Source organism: Brachionichthys hirsutus, chromosome 17 (assembly GCF_040956055.1).
Source record: "Brachionichthys hirsutus isolate HB-005 chromosome 17, CSIRO-AGI_Bhir_v1, whole genome shotgun sequence".
In the NCBI taxonomy this organism is placed as follows: domain Eukaryota; kingdom Metazoa; phylum Chordata; class Actinopteri; order Lophiiformes; family Brachionichthyidae; genus Brachionichthys; species Brachionichthys hirsutus.
Genome location: NC_090913.1, coordinates 8,620,540 through 8,639,349, shown reverse-complemented (window position 1 = coordinate 8,639,349; position 18,810 = coordinate 8,620,540). Strand labels below are relative to the sequence as shown.

Here is an 18,810-nt window from a genome sequence, read left to right as displayed (position 1 = left end):
TACCGGATCAAAACATGCTGTTAATTCGATCAGAAAGCTTCACCCTTCACAACAATGGCAGTATAATTTCTCTCAAAGTTTGTTAAGTTGACCGAAATTAGGCAAATGAATAGAGGTCTCCAGGCTACCCATCTTGCAGGTGACGGGGAATAATGCGCGCTCACACCAGCTGCATTCTTCTTTATTTCTCCCTTTCTTTCACAGCATTATTAAAATTTAGGCCAATGAAACTATTCATTCCATTGAATGGACATTTTCTTTTAGGATAATAGGATACAAATCGAGCCTCTCCAAAAGAGTCTCCAGTGGTGGGTAACCCTCGTGTGCCAGAGTCTGCTGGAGACGCTGGCCCCGACGCGCAGACGACGCTCGTGTGCCATGGGCTAATCACGCACCTGCCGAGGACTCCAACAAAATAAAGAATGTAAACAAAAAGCTTGCCATCTTTCATAAAAGATGGACGTGTCACCAAGTCGTGTGAGAAACGCCGGGAACAAAGGGGGGGGGACTCCGTTTCCAAAAGATCTCCCTTGAACTTGGCGGAACAGCCTATTAAAGGCTTACTTAATTACTCTAATGATACTGGACAGGCCTTAACACTCTGGCCGGGCTTGGATGAGAGTTAAAATCGCTTGCTGGGATTTGTAAACAGGCGATCGTGTGAGAAACGCGAGTTGGAAGAATGAAGGTTTCTTTTCTCGCCGGCTTTGTTTTCCGTTGCGCACAGTTCGCCCCGCCGGATCAGGCGAGCCCAACGCTCACTTCTTATTTCCCGCCTGGGTTAGTTACTATGCAAATAATATTCCGAAAGTAATCACGTGTCTCTTAAACAGCCACGTGGATTAACAAAGCAGGTTTGCCCCCTGCTAGTCCATGGCTTTGGATTTTTGCGGTTTCTTTAACTGATCCTAAATGCACATTTACCAAGTGCATGGCTCTAATCCCATGGAATAATTTACACCGTGAATGCCAGAGTCTCTTGGATGATCCCAATATAAGGACCGGGTTTCTCTTCAAGTCCCATTCTTCTTCATCTTAAACAGAGAAACACATCGCTCCAAAATTCTAATTGAACAGTTTCCTTTTTCACCGAATTGATCAGAAATTCATCGATGGCATCTAAAATGAAGGACAGGAAGGTACGGATCTCTTACGCACGGGAATAACAAGGACTAATCAATTTTTGCCACGATGCAATTTTGACATGTTTTAATTCTGGGGTTTTGTATCTCATTATTTACACTGAATATTGTGGAACTACAACTTAGAAGTAATTTCATGCTTGTGGAAGACTATATGTGTGCCATCTCCGTGGCGCAGGATAACTGCGCCGCGCTATTAATCAAAATGAAAAATATACGACAGTTACATAACTTTTTGAAACTGTGATTTAAATATTATGTTTTAAAACATTTAAAGTATGTTAACCTTGGTAAATGAGACTTCAGACATCTTCAATTAGGCCCTAGTATTCAAAAACATTGTCCGGAGCGCAGATGCCCGACGCGCGCTCTGAACCGGTTCAGCTCACCGCGCACAAAACTCTTGCATGATCCATGTTTGGATCCAGTTTATTTTGAGGCTATTTATCCTGCATGATGTTCTACGTATTGCATGGAATCATTTTTATGCTTCTTTTACTTCCACAGAGAACCCCCATCTCTCATAAAGTCATTGAAAAACGGAGGAGGGACCGAATTAACCGATGCCTCAACGAGTTAGGAAAAACTGTACCAATGGCCCTTGCAAAACAGGTACGGTAAAATGTGTACCGGTAATATATATAGCGTAACAAATATACAATAAGTATAAAAAACAACATTTAATCTTGAAATTAAACGTCTATTGTTTTTTTATTAAATAATGTGGTTAACAAATATTTGTGTGCAAACATTTTACAAGGATGGATTTATTGATATTTTGGCAGAACTCTGGAAAACTGGAGAAGGCTGAAATTTTGGAAATGACAGTTCAGTACCTGCGAGCGCTGCACTCCGCAGATTTTCCCCGTGGGAGAGAAAAGGGTGAGCAAGACTTTTACAGAGCTTTGGCACTTTACGCATCGCAAACACACATTTCTGCGCATACATTGGATGACACTTTCATCAACGCTGATTAGGTATAAGTGTGGGATATTTATTTGTTGATGTAGTTTTTAGTTCAACATTAGTTGTGTTTATACAATTCCAGCTTTACGCGTAATTGCGTCAGATTTCTGAATCATTTTGGTCTCGGCAGAGTTTTGATCGCTGCTTATTTTTGATTCATTCCAGGTGAACTGTTGGCTGAGTTCGCAAACTATTTCCACTACGGGTATCACGAATGTATGAAGAACCTGGTGCACTACCTCACCACAGAGGACAGGGCTGAAACCAAAGACATCAAACACGCACGGATCCTCGCCTTCTTACAGTCCAAGTCCCGTGCGGTAACTGAGCCCGTGTTCGGTTCCGTCGGCTCGATGCCAGAACCATCTGACTACCTCAGCCTGCTCCACTCCTCCCCGGAGCACCAAAGCCACAGTCCTTCTGACTCCGTATATCAGCAGAGTCCACCGGCGCATTTCTCCTGGCACAGCTCGGCGCGCAGCCCGGGCATGACGTACCCGCCGGTGCCTCTCTCTGCGCACACACAGCAACACGGAGGATACTTGTCACCGGTGCAGGGACTCGATCACCACTATTTTAATTTCATCGGTCACACGCACCCAAACGCGTTTAGCTTGCACAGCGCGCAACACGCAATATAAAATAGTTTTGTTTTTCTTGTTATTTATATATTTGTGAATTATGAAAATAAACGTTCTGCATTTTGTGAATAATAATCTCTTGTCATCTTTTAAGATCAGTCTTAAGTGGATACGTCACTTTCTTAATGCGTCTACCTTCATGAGTGAAGTGCTGAAGACACATCTTTTTATGCAGCTTCATGAAAAAAATAAAATAATAATTTAATATTTAAATGCTTAATGACTTATTGAGGATTTAATCATAACCATTCTGATTAATAAATCAGACTGAAATTTGACCCAAAGTTTCATTCATCAATTCTTTCCCTCATTGATGAGAAAATCTGTATTTCTACAGTAGAAAGCTTGACAAAACTGTGAAAGGCATCCTGTTATTCCCGATGAAGTTTTACACATGAGGGACTATTATACCGGAAAGACAAACAGGGAATAAAAGTTTACACCACTTTGTTTATTCACTCAAACACATGCAGAATGCAGCTTTGTGATGAATCTGACAGATCTGGGATCTGTTAAGCCTGCTAAACTTCTCCTACTTTTCTAAAAGACAGCCATATTGGGAACAGCCCCTGATACCTTTCATGGAATAAGAAAGTCTTCAGATCAAAAGGGGGTTGCCTTTTTGTGAAACATGAGTCTGTAATACGTGAACCATGAAGTTACAATAAATGCATTAAACTGCTTCAAGGCACCTTCTGTTCTTCTTTACTCAAGTTGCATATAGTGTTGGTTTGTAAAAAGAGGAGTTTAAAAAAGAGAGGGGCGGAGGGGGCTCCTTGGTGTGCTCCTTACCATTGTGGTGCATCTGAAAGGAGACCAATCTCTGAGTCCTTGTGATTTATCCTTGAGTGATTGCTAAGAAAAATAATCAACACCATGAAATCCAAGTTTCTCTGAGCGGAGTTCAAGAAAACATCTTTTCTTCAAGCTTTCCTTTGTGAAGTTGAACTAATCCCACTCTTCACTCGTCTGTCATCAAAGGCGAATATACCTCTATATTTGAAGCAAGGTGTCTCATAGGATGTGTGTTGTGTTGCTATGGTCAGAAAGATACGAAGGATGGAAGACTCCCCTCTGGGCCGATGAGATGATGACACCTGCATGGATAAACCCACATTAATCGCCTGGGTGGTTGGATAAACCAACATTACCAGCCACTGACCGAAAAGGCAAGCACCAAGAGAGCAGATGGAACGAATGAAACCAGCGCCCATACAGATGGAAAGAGGGACAATATAATGAAAGTGAAAAGGATTTAAAGGGATACTTAGATCTCTACAGGCCCCATATTGGTTTGAGTCCTGACTTTCAAGAGGAAAACAAGAAACAATTTCAGTTAAATAAATGAAATCAATTTAGCTGCTTCAACTCAAAGGAATAATAATAAATTGAGCATGGATAAATAAAGGATGGACTCCAAACCATTTATTGTTGAGTAAATTGGGTTATATTGATACAGCTTCAACGTGAGAATGATCAGTCAGTCCGCTTTTGAAATATTATTCACATTTACACACCAGTGAGCATCAAAAAACAAAAACTTTCATTCCTATGTGAAAGGAGTATCAATTAATGCGATGTCCAAGATATTTTTACCTGATATTATTTACCCCATAAAATTATTTACTCAGTCGCAACATTCTTTGCTTCATATACTTTTAAGCAAAATGAAAACAACTAACTTGTAATTTCATATAGATTACATAAACAAATTATAATATGGGGGCTGATTTGAAACCCTTGGAGAGAGTTAGTTCTGCTGTGCCCCCCCCCCCCCCCCCCCATGAAAAAAGGATCCATAAGTGTGTGTGATCTTCTGTTTTGGTCTCTGTGACTATTTGAGCAATAAAATCAGGTTTAACTAAGCTGCGAAAAGTTCAAGAGCCAATCTCCTGTTTTAATTTATTTATTATAAACGTGGTGTAGTGTGTTTTTGTGTGAAGGGGGGGGGGGGTTACAATCAAGCTTTGGGAATTAAGCTAAACATACGCAAGCTGTGAGAAATCCAACAGTCAGCGCCGGTTGGTCCTCTGGTGGCATCGGATCTCAGCCGGCTCACCTCAGGATGGTCGTCTGATCTCCGCCATAAAAGGACAGACAGAGAGCAAGGGGAGGGAAGGAGGGGGGGGGGGGGAGATAAAGAGACAAAGAAGGAGGGACTGGGAGACACAGTGAGAGATGGAAGGAGTGCTAATAAAAAGGGCTAACGCGTTGAAGATCATTCCCACAACAAATACCACTATCTCAGGGGTTGAAAGGGCCCCCTTTCTGCACACCGCCTCCCCTTCCCCGCCAGCCCCCCCTCCTTCCCCTCCTCTTACCAGTAATGCCAAAACTTGGCAGCCAACCCAACACATGAGCAACAGTTTCCCATCAGAGAGAGGCAGCCGTCCTCCTGCCTTGGCACCAGTGATGTCTGAAGAATGATGGGCACTGTAAGAGGAGAGCAGACATGAATGGAGTCTGTCAGGGGGGGGGACAGCGCACAGATCAATGCCTTTTGATGGTTGGAGTGAGATTCTGATGAGATCATTGTCTGTGTCTGATCTGATAGGAAGATGTTGATTTTTCTGAATATAAACTTGAGAGAAATATTGCCAGACTTTCATCCAAACATTTCCGTTGGTCATTCAAGTCTAAATAAAGCTGTGAGTTTTGCCATACAAGGATTTGTAAAAGTCTCTTCTGCCCCCCTGCCAGGGGATGAGGGCTTCACCTTTTTGAAGTTGGCACGACCCTCCATGTGCTCACCAGCAAATGCCAACAGATTATGCAAATCCATGGAGATTCAACACTACCGCCATTTAGGGCTGCGACATCAGAGCCAAAAAATGATTAGAGCCATAAAAGAGGCACTGTTTAAAAAAAAAAAAGCAAGAGCGGCAAAGGGTCAAAGACATCTCAGACATGAATGAAAACATGATGAATACAGTCCAGCACATCCCACTGTGGACTGAACATTTCAGTCACCCTCTTGCATTTTTTGATCTTTGTCTTTTTCAGTTGTTTTTCTTCGTCTTGCGTGTCAATAAAACAATCTGAGAAATGTGGAGGCAGACGGCCCCATGGGAACGCTCCAGCAAGCGTGCAATTACACAAAAATAACTCAGGACTGAAAGGAGGAAAAAATAAATCAACAAATGAAAAGAAGAGAACTGGGCACACACACACTCTTTGTTATTCATGGGAAAAAAAGAGCAAGCTTGTTAACTTGCACAATTAAGGCATCATTTGCCAAGAGAAAGTGCAGTTCTTTGTTTTTGGGAGACAAAAGGCTGAGAGAGAGCGTGTTTTAGATTGGCGGCGTGAGTTTTTCACGAGAGTGGGTTTGGTTATCTGGTGTACCACAACAAGGGACACCTTTGTCACGCGGACAGACAGTGTGACATCGGCAAGTGCTCGGGATAAATCAGGTAATTTTGCATGGTAGTTGGACAAAGAGCAGCACACATTCCTGTTCCTGTGTGTGTTTATAAAAGGGGCATGTGTGCAGAGGCGGCAAATAACGATGTGTGAGTAATTTCACAAGACATCTCCAATAGCGTGGCATCATTTATGATTTAAGGCCTTTTTGTTAAAGACTAATGCAATTAAATTTGACAATGTCAATAAATTAGTCAGATTTTGAAGAAAATGTAGCAATGCCACAGTGCAAAGTATTTTTTTACTCTATTAACCCTTTATAGTCAAACGTATCATATTTGACACACTTGGCCTTTCTGGATTTTGAGACTTCTGCTTCAGAAGTTTGATATATATTTTTGTTCCAGAAAAAGCTGATTGATACAAGCCAACACATGCGCCTGCATTTTCCTTGAAACAAATTCCGGATTTAGCAAAAGTGAGATTAATTAAAGCACTTGTATAAAAATGTATGTGAATTCTTTTTTGACAAATTTGTCAGAAGGTGCCATTAAGACATCGTTTTCTGACGATTACTTCAAGGTTCGGGCTTTAAAGGGTTAACAATAAAATAGTTGTATTCCAAAAATGTAACACAATACAGTACAGCTGTATTATCGGCAGTCTATTTTATTTATTTAACCTTTCTTTTAGCCGGATAAGCTAATTGAGAACTGCTTATCTTTTTCTATAATGACCTGGATCTAAATTGCATGTTTATAGAGTTTAATTTTATTGCAGTTAGATAGAAGTATCTGTGATTTTATTATTAAAACGTGTGCTTGTCTTTGGGTGAACTACCCCTTTAAATGATGAGTTCACTGAAACACCTTCTGTTTTCTCTGGAAATCTTACTTTGAGTGAAAACCTGCAGGTCTTGACTCAAAGCAGAGCTTTAATCTGGAAACAATTCAATGATCCTGTAAACTGCACTCAGCTCTGTTGTCACGTCACCTTTCAGTTCCCTGAACGACACACACGCCTCTTTCTCATCTATTCTGCTGGAGGAGCTCAAGATCGCCAGCGTCACTGGAATTACCATCTTGGGATTCAAAGAGGAGAGCCGGCCTTTCAGCTTCAGTCGCTCTCATGCTCGTGAGGTTTCTTTGAGGAGGCCTTTAGGTTGCACTCAGGCCAGTTTATTCCTGGCAGAAATCGTACTCAAACATAACGCTTCAGTGGCGAACAGAGAATATGAAAACTGACACGATGAATTGGGAGAATCCAACTTGCAGCTCTTTGGGAACCAGAAAGGGGGCTGTGATGTGGTCCGACGGTTGCCGTTGAGGCACCTGGCAAACTTGACGCCCCGGTCGACTCTATGCAGGGACCAGAAAGAAAGGGTAAATAAAACCCAGAGGTTATAATGTGCTCCCCGTGCGCTTGGCTGGACTCACGAGGGTCGAGTGTGGTGTGTTCAACCTTTTGTCCGGGGCGAGGACGGCTGCTCCAGTGTGATGAGCTGCGTCCAGGGGCAAGCAGGGCCAGTTAGGGGCTCCACAGGTCACCCTCTGAGGTCATGATCTGAGCAACCAATCCAGAGGGAGAAATAAAGCAGGAGTGAGATCGGCAGCTGGTGAGGGCGGAAGACTTCAGTTTGAGTCATTCCATTTGGTCAAAAACTGAATGAGAACCTGAAAATACTTTTTCTTTGAAGTTTTTTTTTTTTGTGGGGGGTAGGATAATAAAAAAAATATACAGCCATAGAGAGGAGACACAAGAAACAAGAAACTGGATTATTTATTTGAAAAGTTTCCTTTGGCTTTACAGTTTTTAGACAGCCTGACTGGTTACAGGCGGCACGGGTCGTCCTGGCGGCGGCCGAAGCGATGTCATAACCACGCTGACCTCAGCGTGACCTTCACAGCAGGGCACTCGTGTTCGACACCAAGAACATGTTGCAGCACAGCACAGACCATGGAACAAAACCCCTCAAGTCATTTCATGAAACGAGAGAGATGTCGCTGCCGGACAAGATTCACCATGCAACGCCGTAGTGTGTGCATTTCATTTATAACGTTTGAGTTTTATTATTAGTGCCATTATTTTAAAGAGTTTTACTGTGCACATTTGTTTTTTCTTTTATGGGTTAAAAAAAAATCTTTGTCAATCATTTTCTTTACATCAGCATCAAAAGAAAATGTGAAAAACAGCCGATTTTAAAATTAATTCACAATTGTAAATTGGGGATCTCAGGCTTCCATATTCCATATCCACTTAAATATTACTGGTATTGAACAAACTGTTGCTCTGAACAGAAAGATTATGCTTAATTATTTATTGTCATTATATATTGTCTATCCAAACAAAAGTTAAAAGAGTTATCTGCATTTATAAAGAAAAAAAATCAGGAATTCCCTGATAAAAGCATAAATGACATTTAATTTGACTCATTTTAATTTATTAATTAAGCTAAATATGAAATAATACATCTATGTTTAAAATGTCAATAGTTAGTCCAGCAAAGTCCCAGCATTACGCTGACCATATCGAAGGATTAATGGATCCACAGAACAGACCATCACTTGTGAGAAGACACCCAAAGATAACTTTGTGAATGGCTGCTTACGCTTCCCCATCGTCAGACAGAGAATGACGCGAGAGAGAAAAAGGACTAACAAGATGCACATTTTACATTGAAAACTGTTATTGTTCCCCTCGTAATCTGGCCCACCATCCGAGAGGAGGGCTGTGCTAAAGATGGGGGGCTTTAATGGGAGGGCGAGAGCCAGGGACGGAGGAGGAGATGGGGAGAGAAAAGGGGGGTTTGGTCTTTGGCTTTTAGGAGGGGATCAGTTGGGAAGTGTAGAATGGATGTTTCTTTTCTCTATGGAGGGAACTTTGTATTTGACTGTTGTTTGTATCTGTCTTTCAGGGGCCTGATCCCCGTGGGCCGGGACCGAGCGATGCGTCTATATGTGTTTGCATGTATGCAGAAGTGAGTGAGTCTGTATATGTGTGTGTATGCGGTAAAGAGAGAGAGAGAGAGAGAGAGAGAGAGAGAGAGAGACTGATGGTGGGATCTACCTCTCTTCTTTCCTACAGCTGCAGCTCAGCGGATTAGTCGTCATCCACAAGGCAACATTACACAAGTAGCCTTTGAACAAAAGTCACGGATACTATTAATGATATGGTAATCCGTAATGGAGCTACCTCCCAGTAGTGATTATACTGACATGGGAAGAATGTCCAAGAGTCCTGCACGCAACTACCCAAACAACACTATGGCTATTGTTGGCAGGCCTGGTCTGAGCCCTGCACCTACATCCACGGGCATCGGACGACTAACAATCCCTTCCTCCTGCACACACATACACACACACACACACAGAAACTGCCCCTACTATCTTGACACCCTTCCTTCTACCCCAATCACCCTATGAATAAAAATGAAAACCCAAAAATGGATGTAGAGAAAAAGAGGGCCGGAAAGGGTGGGAGCGGAGGGGATAAAAACAAAGTGCCTTGGACAGGATCAGCCGGGGATTTCTCCCTATGTGGTTCCCACACACTGACTCGATGCTGGAACCCTCCTCTCTGTCTATACCCGGACCATCCTTTCTCCCTATAGCGGGGGGGAAGACCACACAAATACTGAATGATTTCACGATTTAATCTTGGGCGGTAGTTGAGTTCAGTCAGTGCTCCTCTTTTTACTCCTACAAGGCAATATAGTGGGTGTTTTGGAGTAGCTGTGGGTTAGTGTTGGGGGATAAATGGGGTAAATTTTGGGGGTAAATGTTCTCGTTGGACAGGCTGGGTCACAGCAGGGGTGTTTAACACTAAAATCATGTCACTTTTAAACTCAATTACAAATTTCTCTGCAGCTACTAATCCACTCAGATGTTGGTTAAGTTACTGAGGTGAAAGGTTTTATTGTGTACCAGCTCCTAACAGAGGTGGTAAGTGCTGGGTTACTTATAATGAATGGTATATTAATTAAGATTTTAAACTTGTCAATACCAAATTTCTTGTACTTTAATTTCTCTTTTGTATAATTCTGTTGGACCAGTCGGGCATACAAACCTTTAATCCTCTCATGCGGGGTTTGTATTAAAAAATCCTCTTCTCCAACATACCTTTAATCCTATTCTAACTCAGATTCGCGGGATTCATCAATGCTGAAAATAAGTAAATTGACTAATGTGGGGGGAAAAAAATGCCCAAATGAACTTTAAGATCTTTAAGAAATGTTTTTTTTTTGTCCCATGGGCCAAAATTAATTTACATGAAGATGCAGGTTATGACGACGTGAAGACAGACAGGCTGGATTTAAAGACATACCGATGCAAAGCACTGAATTGAACATGTGAGCGCTGCACAATGAGTTTAATTATCCCTCCCAGATAAAGACACACACACTTGATCAGTTAAAATTGAAATGGTTGTACGGTTGAATATGAGCGCTCAGCCAATCCATCTCAAATACACAAAACCAGACCTGAAAATACAATGGTTTGTAAAACTATGATTTTGTAAATCATAAACATACTGAAGATGTGTCTGAATTTTCTGCACATGCACACACTGTACATGTTTTATTATCACACTAAAAATGATGCAAGACACACTAAAGTTAAGGGAAGATCTTTTTGGGGGGGCTAAGCTATTTGGAACAGTTTGTTTCCAGAGGATCTGTTCATTTATGCAAATGTCCAAAAACAACATTTAAAAAGCCACTTCTAACCATGATGCAGCTTCTGGCTCAGGATTCTTTGCAGCAGCGCTGTCCTTGCTTGACTGATATGTCAAAGTTGAGGACGCTGCGGAAGGAAAAGAATGAAAATGCCACACAGGCACTGACACGGGGATCAATCCGATTGGAATGATTTTGCATTTCTACGTTTTGAATAAAAATGAGTGCGCTAGACGGTGGAGCAGTTTGATTAGTGGGATCCCTAAGTCCCTCCAAGCCTTAAGGCCCTTTCTCTCTTCCGTCACTGCAAAAGAAAAGTCCTCTTTCTCTTCTTTCAGGAGTCCCTTGGTACCCCAGCTTTTTCCTCACTGTTGGTATTACAAAATCCCCATTCAAAACAACCCTTGTCACCTGTCAACTAAGCCAGGCTCGTTTGCTAGGTCTTTATCCCCTGCTCATACACTCCCACGTACACAGAGGCTGACTCTCAGCCCCCACACCCCATTTACGCACATATCCCCCTACACTGATGGAAAAATACATAGACACAGATACAACTGCAAATCCCAACCACACACATACACACTCTCCCACCCACTCGCCCATGCTCACACACTAAAACCACATGTCTGAGAGCTGTTACTATAGCAGTTTAAAATTCATTACCCTGTTAACTTTAACAAACGTCCTGTCCGGGATGGGCTGCATTCAGCTGCTGCATGAGGCTTCTCCCACCCCAAGAAACAGGCCTGTGCAGGCATCATCAGGTTAAATTTGTTGAATGGACAGATTCAGCCAGTTAGGAAAGGTTTTGATAAATATAGGGATTAAGGGTTTAGCCTTGTCTTTAATGCAGGACATTTTCTAAATGATAATCTGATGATCCACCGTATAGAGCACTGCTCTAATGAAATTAACATGGTTATATCCCAAACTTGTGCAGCAGCTGTACAAATCTGAGCTTGAGTTTCAGTCACTCTGAGGTTCGGTGGAAGAGGAAACGTGGGCGTTGGGCCGGGGTGGAGGAGGAGGATGTTTAACCGATGGCCGTAGAGCGAAGTAAGGGTCAGAGCAGAGGGTGGTCATCCGGCCCGGTCACTTAGCCAAGGCCCAGCATGCCCCAAGCATCCACCGCTCATTAACCCTATGACTGCAGCTCCAGACAGCAGAGAGGGTCGCCCCCACACAGAAAGGTCGCAGGGTCAATCAGCCCTCTCACTGGTCATCAAATCAAGATGGACACACAAGCAGCAATTTATCCCCCGATCAAAGGGTCAGTGATGCAATGTCAGGCGCACCAACGTGCAAGAACAGCACACACCAATGCACACACACATTAACACAGACACACACATCAGAACAAATTGATTTATCAAAGGTGCTCTATTTTTATTTTTTGTTAGATAATCTAATTTCTGAGGTTTTCAGATAATGCATGTCATCATTAGTAACGCATAAATTACAGTCTTCCTCATTGCATAGTAATCTGAATTATTCTGTAGCTAAAATGTTCACACTAATTTGGTGCTGAGGGCTGTTAAGTAGGTCCAGAATCCGTCTTGAATGGACTTCAGAGTTGAAGAGGTTGTTGTCCTTTGGATGAGGCTGGCTGAAAGAAGTTTATACGCTGCTGACATGAGTGGGCTCATCCTCTTGAATGCGCTTACAAGTGTATCGCTACTCTGCACTGATTTGTTTGTCATCAATAACCAAAAGCCCAAGTGGAATTATTTTATTATGAGTAAAAGATGAAGCATGCATGAAGCTCAATGCGTTATTTAGTAATGTATATACTAAACAAACTGATGCATGTTCAATTTAAATGATTAAATCTATGTGTACAAAAACTATTATTTAGGAAAAACCCATAATAAACGTAATGGAACAATGACTCTGAACCAGTTAGGACTTTTACATCACTTTCTGATCCAGAACAGGGAACTATTTATTTATTTATTTATATGAATAGGTTATTATGTTTTTAAAAAGAGGACCTAAAACAACCAACCAAAAATAAATAAATAAGAGGATGGACTGGAACAACGGCACAAATAAATAATAAAATGCAGACTGCATGTCACACAGACACACAATGTCTTTCTCTTCTTTATAGACTAATCCCAGTTATTCCCATCCTGGAGCCTTCCTAAACCCTGAATATGGAGTGTGTGCAAAGTTTACTTTGTCTAAATTATCCAATTTGGGGAACTTAATCTGTGCGACATTCACATGCACTGTTGCTTCTCAGTCCCAATTGGAGAATAAACACGACGCTAACAACAAAAGTTAAACATATGTAAAGCTTTCCCTTTTCTATTTCTTGGTAGCACGAAACTGAGAAGAAGAAAAAAATGAAGAATATGCACAAATTAAAAAGAAACAGATTAGTCAGATTATTTGAGTCAGGATTCTCTCCATTTCTGTGTTTTGGTGTTTTATATTGTCGTGGGTTCTCTCCACAGGTGTGGGAGATTCAGATGGATGAGAAGAAGCCAACACCCAGCTCTGACTTCCGCCTGCCAGCCTGGAATAAAGAGGTTGGTTCAGGACTGAGGAAGAGCGGTTCCTTTTTAGTTAGTCCTATTTGTGTTGGGTTTGTTACTCCTATTTCTGAAGCACCACGTCATTTATTGTGTCCGGTCCGGAGCCGTTTGTGGACTGGGCAGTTTTATTGTTTGTGGTTATTCTGTCTGGATCTTATTTTGTTTTAGCTGCTTTGTGAATTTCAGATTTAAACAAAATATTGGAGAATAGTAAACTATTTCGTTGTGCTTCATGATTAAAAGGTTATAAACATTTGGCTTTTTTCTATACATGAAAGATTTTTACTAAATATTCTATTCTAACCATACCAAGAAAGCTGTTTGAGATGCAACAGGTTAGAGTTCAGATTTGTTTCACCCTTCAAGCTTCCTCCTCTTCACATTCATCCTGTCTCAGTCTTTCTGCATCAGTACCAGAACTACTCCTATAATACTGTACTCCCTGTCATCATCTTCACCCACCCTTATTTCTCATGAGCTTCTTTTCTTTTTTCTTCCTTGTCTCCCTCATGCTCAGTGTCTCTCATTCTATACCCCCACCAGGTCCATCTCTTTGTCCCCCACTGACTGTGTGTCTCCAGGTCTTCCTTATTGTTCTCTGGGATTTCTGCTCATTCTCCATGGCAGTGTGTGTGTGTCGCCACGTATGCTGCTCGGCCTTATGGGTAAGGCAGCAGCATGACTCTCTCTCTCTCAAGTCTCTTTGTTCTGTCCTGGATAATTCTGCTTGTATCACTGTATCCAAAACAAACAATATTTAAACATGTCGAACAATCAGGTTCTTTCTGTAAAAGGGCAAGGCATTTCATAATTTCCTTTTTGACCACTAAAATAAGTCAAGTTGTAAGTTGCAAAAAATGTCTTCAGTGGGAAACACTCTGTTGATTTGTAATTTATTCCCATGTGATTGTTGACAATAAAAGAAACACCAAATAATCGCAACTTGTGATTCGGTCCTTAACAGATCAATTGGAACAGTTTAACAAAGTCTTATTCAGTATTCCAAGACAATAATAATAATAATAATAAAATCTATAGAATTAAACCCAATGAATGCCTGAACCTGTGCAAATCTACTAAATCGAATGTAGATAATCTCCGGATTTTAACACTTTCAATATTTGCTGAGTTCATTGAAGAATGAAATCCTCCCCAGAATAACAGTCTAAATCACATGCAGCTGTCATAAGCAGCCGGTTGTCCCATGCTGGTGAGTTTTGAGCCTAATATCTGTGGTTTTAACCCCGCCTGACATTCATAATCTCTATTTTCTTTGAGTCTCTGCTGTCTTAAAGTCTGAAGTTTAAATCAGTCGGGGAGCAGAGAGGAGAAAAATATGCTGTCAAAGTTACTCGTAATGTATAAAATCAGGGACTGAATGAGTGTTAGAGCTGTACATAACAGCTTTGTGTATGCATGTTTATGTATGTGGCGGGGGGAGTCTAACTGTCTGACACCTGCAGCTCTTCATACTCAAAATGCAAATCCAAACCCTCGTTCCCGCCGCAGCCCCTCCCTCAATCCAAGGTTACGGAGCAACGACTTTTGCTGGATCACATTTAAATAATAACACGATAACAGTTTCAACAGAAATAGATGTGGCATCCGAGATTTATTTTGGTATATTATTTGAGGGTAACGATGACGTGCATGCAGGCCAACAGGCTCTACCAAGTCTCCTTTAACCATGAAATTTGTTATGAGAAATTCGATCTGAATTGTTTGAAACATTTTGGACGATGTGAGTAAATTAAAAGAAATTCTTCAAACAATAGTTTGAATAAAAACAGATTTTGGTTATTCCACAAAAATCAATCATATCAACAATAGAGATAACTTGGCGACTAATTCATTTCAAATGGCTAAAACATGATTGAGCAACATAATAGCTGTCGACTTTGAACAATGTTGTAGAAACAGCTATAATGAAGATGTTCTAGAAATATAACAACCCAGACATGATTTGAGTAAATGTGTGGTGGAAAAGAAATAGATTTAGGCTTGTCTGATGCAGGTGCCCTTGTGTCATCAAGCATCTGCGCAACGGGAATGTTGAATTGATCAAGATGCTGAATCCTTAACCAGCTCCTAAAGTTCTAGCCTTGCAGCTGAGCCTGACCTCTGACCTGTCCTATGGGGGCTTCTAAATAAAATCTCCCTGTTGGGAACAAGTAAAGTAGAGCATTATTTGTATTGTTGTAATTGGAGCAAGGGAAGAACAGAACGAGGAAAAGCACCTGCTTCACTTGGCGCCACATTTGCGCTGAGGGGATGCTGACGATGTCCTTTCATGTAAACCAGCTCTCTAGTTCCACCCATTGATGATTATAGAAAGTACAACGAAGCAGCAAAGAGATGAGAAAGAACTACTGTACTTTCGGCGTGTCCTGTGAGGGGTCGCCATAGCAGATAAATGTTCTCCACTTCACCCTGTCCTTTGCATCGTCCTCCCCAACACCAGCCACTCTCATGTCCTCCCTCACTACGTCCATGTATCTTCTCCTGGGTCGACCTCTAGCCCTGTTCCCTGGCAGTCCCATCCTCAGCATCCTTCTACCGATATAGTCCCCGTCTCTCCTCTGGATATGTCCAAACCATCAGCGTCTGGTTTCTCTGTCCTTGTCTCCAAAACTTCTAACCTTCACTGTCCCTCTTATTGTCTCCTCACTAATCCTATCCAACCTGGTCACTCCCAAGGAGAACCTCAGCATCTTCATCTCCACCACTTCTACTTTTTATAAAACGGTTTCAAAATCCTATGAAAAACTAGTCAAACAGCGCCATCAGGAAGTCAAAAAGTGTAATTACAGTTTTTTTTGGAGCGAAACAGTGAAATCATAAAAAACACAACTTATTTTATTAAATCTTCTTTTTTTTTTGTACATTCAGTGTTAATTTAGTTCGTCTGTATTTTTACATATTAATTGCAGTTTTGAACGCATTTAAATCATCAATTTGAATCGAGCTTCTTATTCTCCTTTTATAATTGAAAATCAATCAATCAATCAATAAATAAATAAAATCCACGTCCATCTACCCTCTCTCTTAATTAATAGCAACATAAGGTGCTTCAACTTATCGTGACGTCCCTTGGCCTAATGAAAAAAGCCGAATTTAAATGATAGGTTTTAGTATAGCCTCAAAGTTGAATGCATAATGAGGTGAGAGACATTATAATGATTTTATTTGTTTGTTTTTGCTGCTCCTATGTTCTAAGATGTTTTATTTAATTATCTGCAATCTAAAGAATGACTATATAGACTGTCCCACGACCGATGTTTAAAAGTCAGTGGACATAACTCCCCCCCCTTTCAATTTTAGTGTTTCTGTGATCTCGACTGGTCTCAAGGTTTCTTTGAATCATGAATGAGTGTTGGATATATAGCAGGACAATGAAGACATTTTTTACAACTTGACTTATTTTAGTGGTCAAAATGGAAATAATTATTATAATAATTCCATCCATAAATTGCTGTTTCCTTTAAACTTTAACCTCGTATATTTATTCAGCCTCGTTTTTCTGTTTGACAAAATGCAAATCCATCACTCAAAATTCTCGCGATGAATGGTGCAGATATATTAGGACGGACGGGGGGGTGCGCGTCCTCTTGGAGGGGCATTGGGCTTCCCTGAAGATCTTACTGAGTTTTTGGAACGTTAAGGTCTCATCCGTAGAGGAATCATTCAGCCATGGCGGAAGGAGCGCTTAGTTTCTTGAAGGATTTTCTGGCTGGAGGTGTCGCCGCTGCCATCTCAAAAACAGCCGTGGCTCCCATTGAGAGAGTCAAGTTGTTGCTGCAGGTAAAATAACCAAAATGAATGTGTCCGAAAGTACGACTGTATATGCCCATGGTTTAGTGCGTAAAGTGTGCGTAAAATGTTTGATTTTGAGATACCAAACCATAAAATATTCATCTGGAACTCTGAAATGTCCACGTTTAAGAGAGAGTGTTTTACTGCACTACACGTGCTCTAATGCGTAATTTCAAGGAGTGAGTGAGAAGCCTTGCGCCAATGATGTATTTACGCACCGGATTTAGACATGTGGCATCGAAGACTTGGCCTCCTAATATGCTTTTTTTTGTTTTTGAGATATTAGTTATTGCTCTAATATAACATGCATGGCGCAACCGAAAGGCTAAAATTAACTGGAAGCGCGTAATCTAATCCACAGCCGAGTCTCAAGTGACAAGAGCGCATGTGGAGTGCTTGGCGCACAACTGCACAAAGTCGTTCTGGCCGGAAATCACTAAATACGCACACGCACAAAAATAAAACACAACACAAAATAAAAAACTGAGAGTTCATTTCCTCATTGTTTGATCTAAATGAACTTTAATCCGTTTTGTGTTCCAGGTTCAGCATGCGAGCAAACAGATCACCGCAGAGACACAGTACAAGGGAATCATCGACTGTGTGGTTCGAATCCCGAAGGAACAGGGCTTCGTTTCCTTCTGGAGGGGCAACCTGGCCAACGTCATTCGTTACTTCCCCACCCAAGCCCTCAACTTCGCCTTCAAAGACAAGTACAAGAGAATCTTCCTCGGCGGCGTGGATCAGAAAACGCAGTTCTGGCGTCACTTCGCCGGTAACCTCGCGTCCGGCGGCGCCGCCGGCGCCACTTCGCTCTGCTTCGTCTACCCGCTGGACTTCGCCCGGACGAGGCTCGCCGCCGACGTCGGGAAGGGCGCGGAGCAGAGAGAATTCACCGGCCTGGGAAACTGCATCAGCAAGATTTTCAAAACCGATGGCATCAAGGGGCTTTACCTTGGCTTCAACGTGTCCGTGCAGGGCATCATCATCTACAGGGCGGCCTACTTCGGATGCTTCGACACGGCCAAAGGTGCGCGTGCACGTCCGGTTGAATCGACTTCTAACGCGTGTCTTGTGCGTTTCCTTTGTTGTTTGTTTGGCGCCGTGCTTTCATGCCCTCCTTTGCGCAGACATGCTGCCCGATCCCAAGAACACGCACATCGTCGTCACCTGGATGATCGCCCAGACGGTCACGGCCGCAGCTGGGATTATCTCCTACCCCTTCGACACTGTCAGGCGTCGTATGATGATGCAGTCCGGACGCAAAGGAGGTGAGCGTCACTGTGACGTCATGTTTTTTTTTTTTGTGTGTGTGCGCGTGGCGCTCAACCACGTGTATTTTACGCATCTCTATTTTCAGCTGATATCATGTACAAGGGTACGATCGACTGCTGGAGGAAGATGTTCAAAGACGAGGGATCAAAAGCCTTCTTCAAGGGCGCTTGGTCCAACGTGATCAGAGGAATGGGCGGGGCCTTTGTGCTGGTGCTCTACGACGAGATCAAGAAGTACACATAATAAACGATTTCATCTCAAGGACAGCATTCGCTTCTTGTTTTGAGTCTTAATACTTTTGTCAAAATCAATATATATATATATATATATATCCTACTGAGTACAGACGTGTCTGTGGCGATGCTGTGCTGAGGTGGGTCGTCTGCGTGGCT

General features: G+C 42.0%; 2 protein-coding genes across 2 annotated transcripts; both read left to right on the top strand.

Moving 5' to 3' along the window:
* Positions 1 to 1,112: 1,112 nt before the first annotated feature.
* On the top strand, positions 1,113 to 2,749 carry helt (helt bHLH transcription factor). Its single transcript, XM_068751411.1, has 4 exons — positions 1,113 to 1,139; positions 1,650 to 1,754; positions 1,928 to 2,024; positions 2,274 to 2,749. Exons 1-4 carry the CDS (start codon positions 1,113 to 1,115, stop codon positions 2,747 to 2,749), a joined length of 705 nt encoding a protein of 234 aa, XP_068607512.1.
* Positions 2,750 to 16,925: 14,176 nt separating this feature from the next.
* On the top strand, positions 16,926 to 18,684 carry LOC137906271 (ADP/ATP translocase 1-like). The gene is made up of 4 exons (XM_068750512.1): positions 16,926 to 17,131; positions 17,687 to 18,173; positions 18,274 to 18,414; positions 18,504 to 18,684. Exons 1-4 carry the CDS (start codon positions 17,021 to 17,023, stop codon positions 18,659 to 18,661), a joined length of 897 nt encoding a protein of 298 aa, XP_068606613.1. The 5' UTR covers positions 16,926 to 17,020; the 3' UTR covers positions 18,662 to 18,684.
* The last annotated feature ends 126 nt before the right edge of the window (positions 18,685 to 18,810 follow it).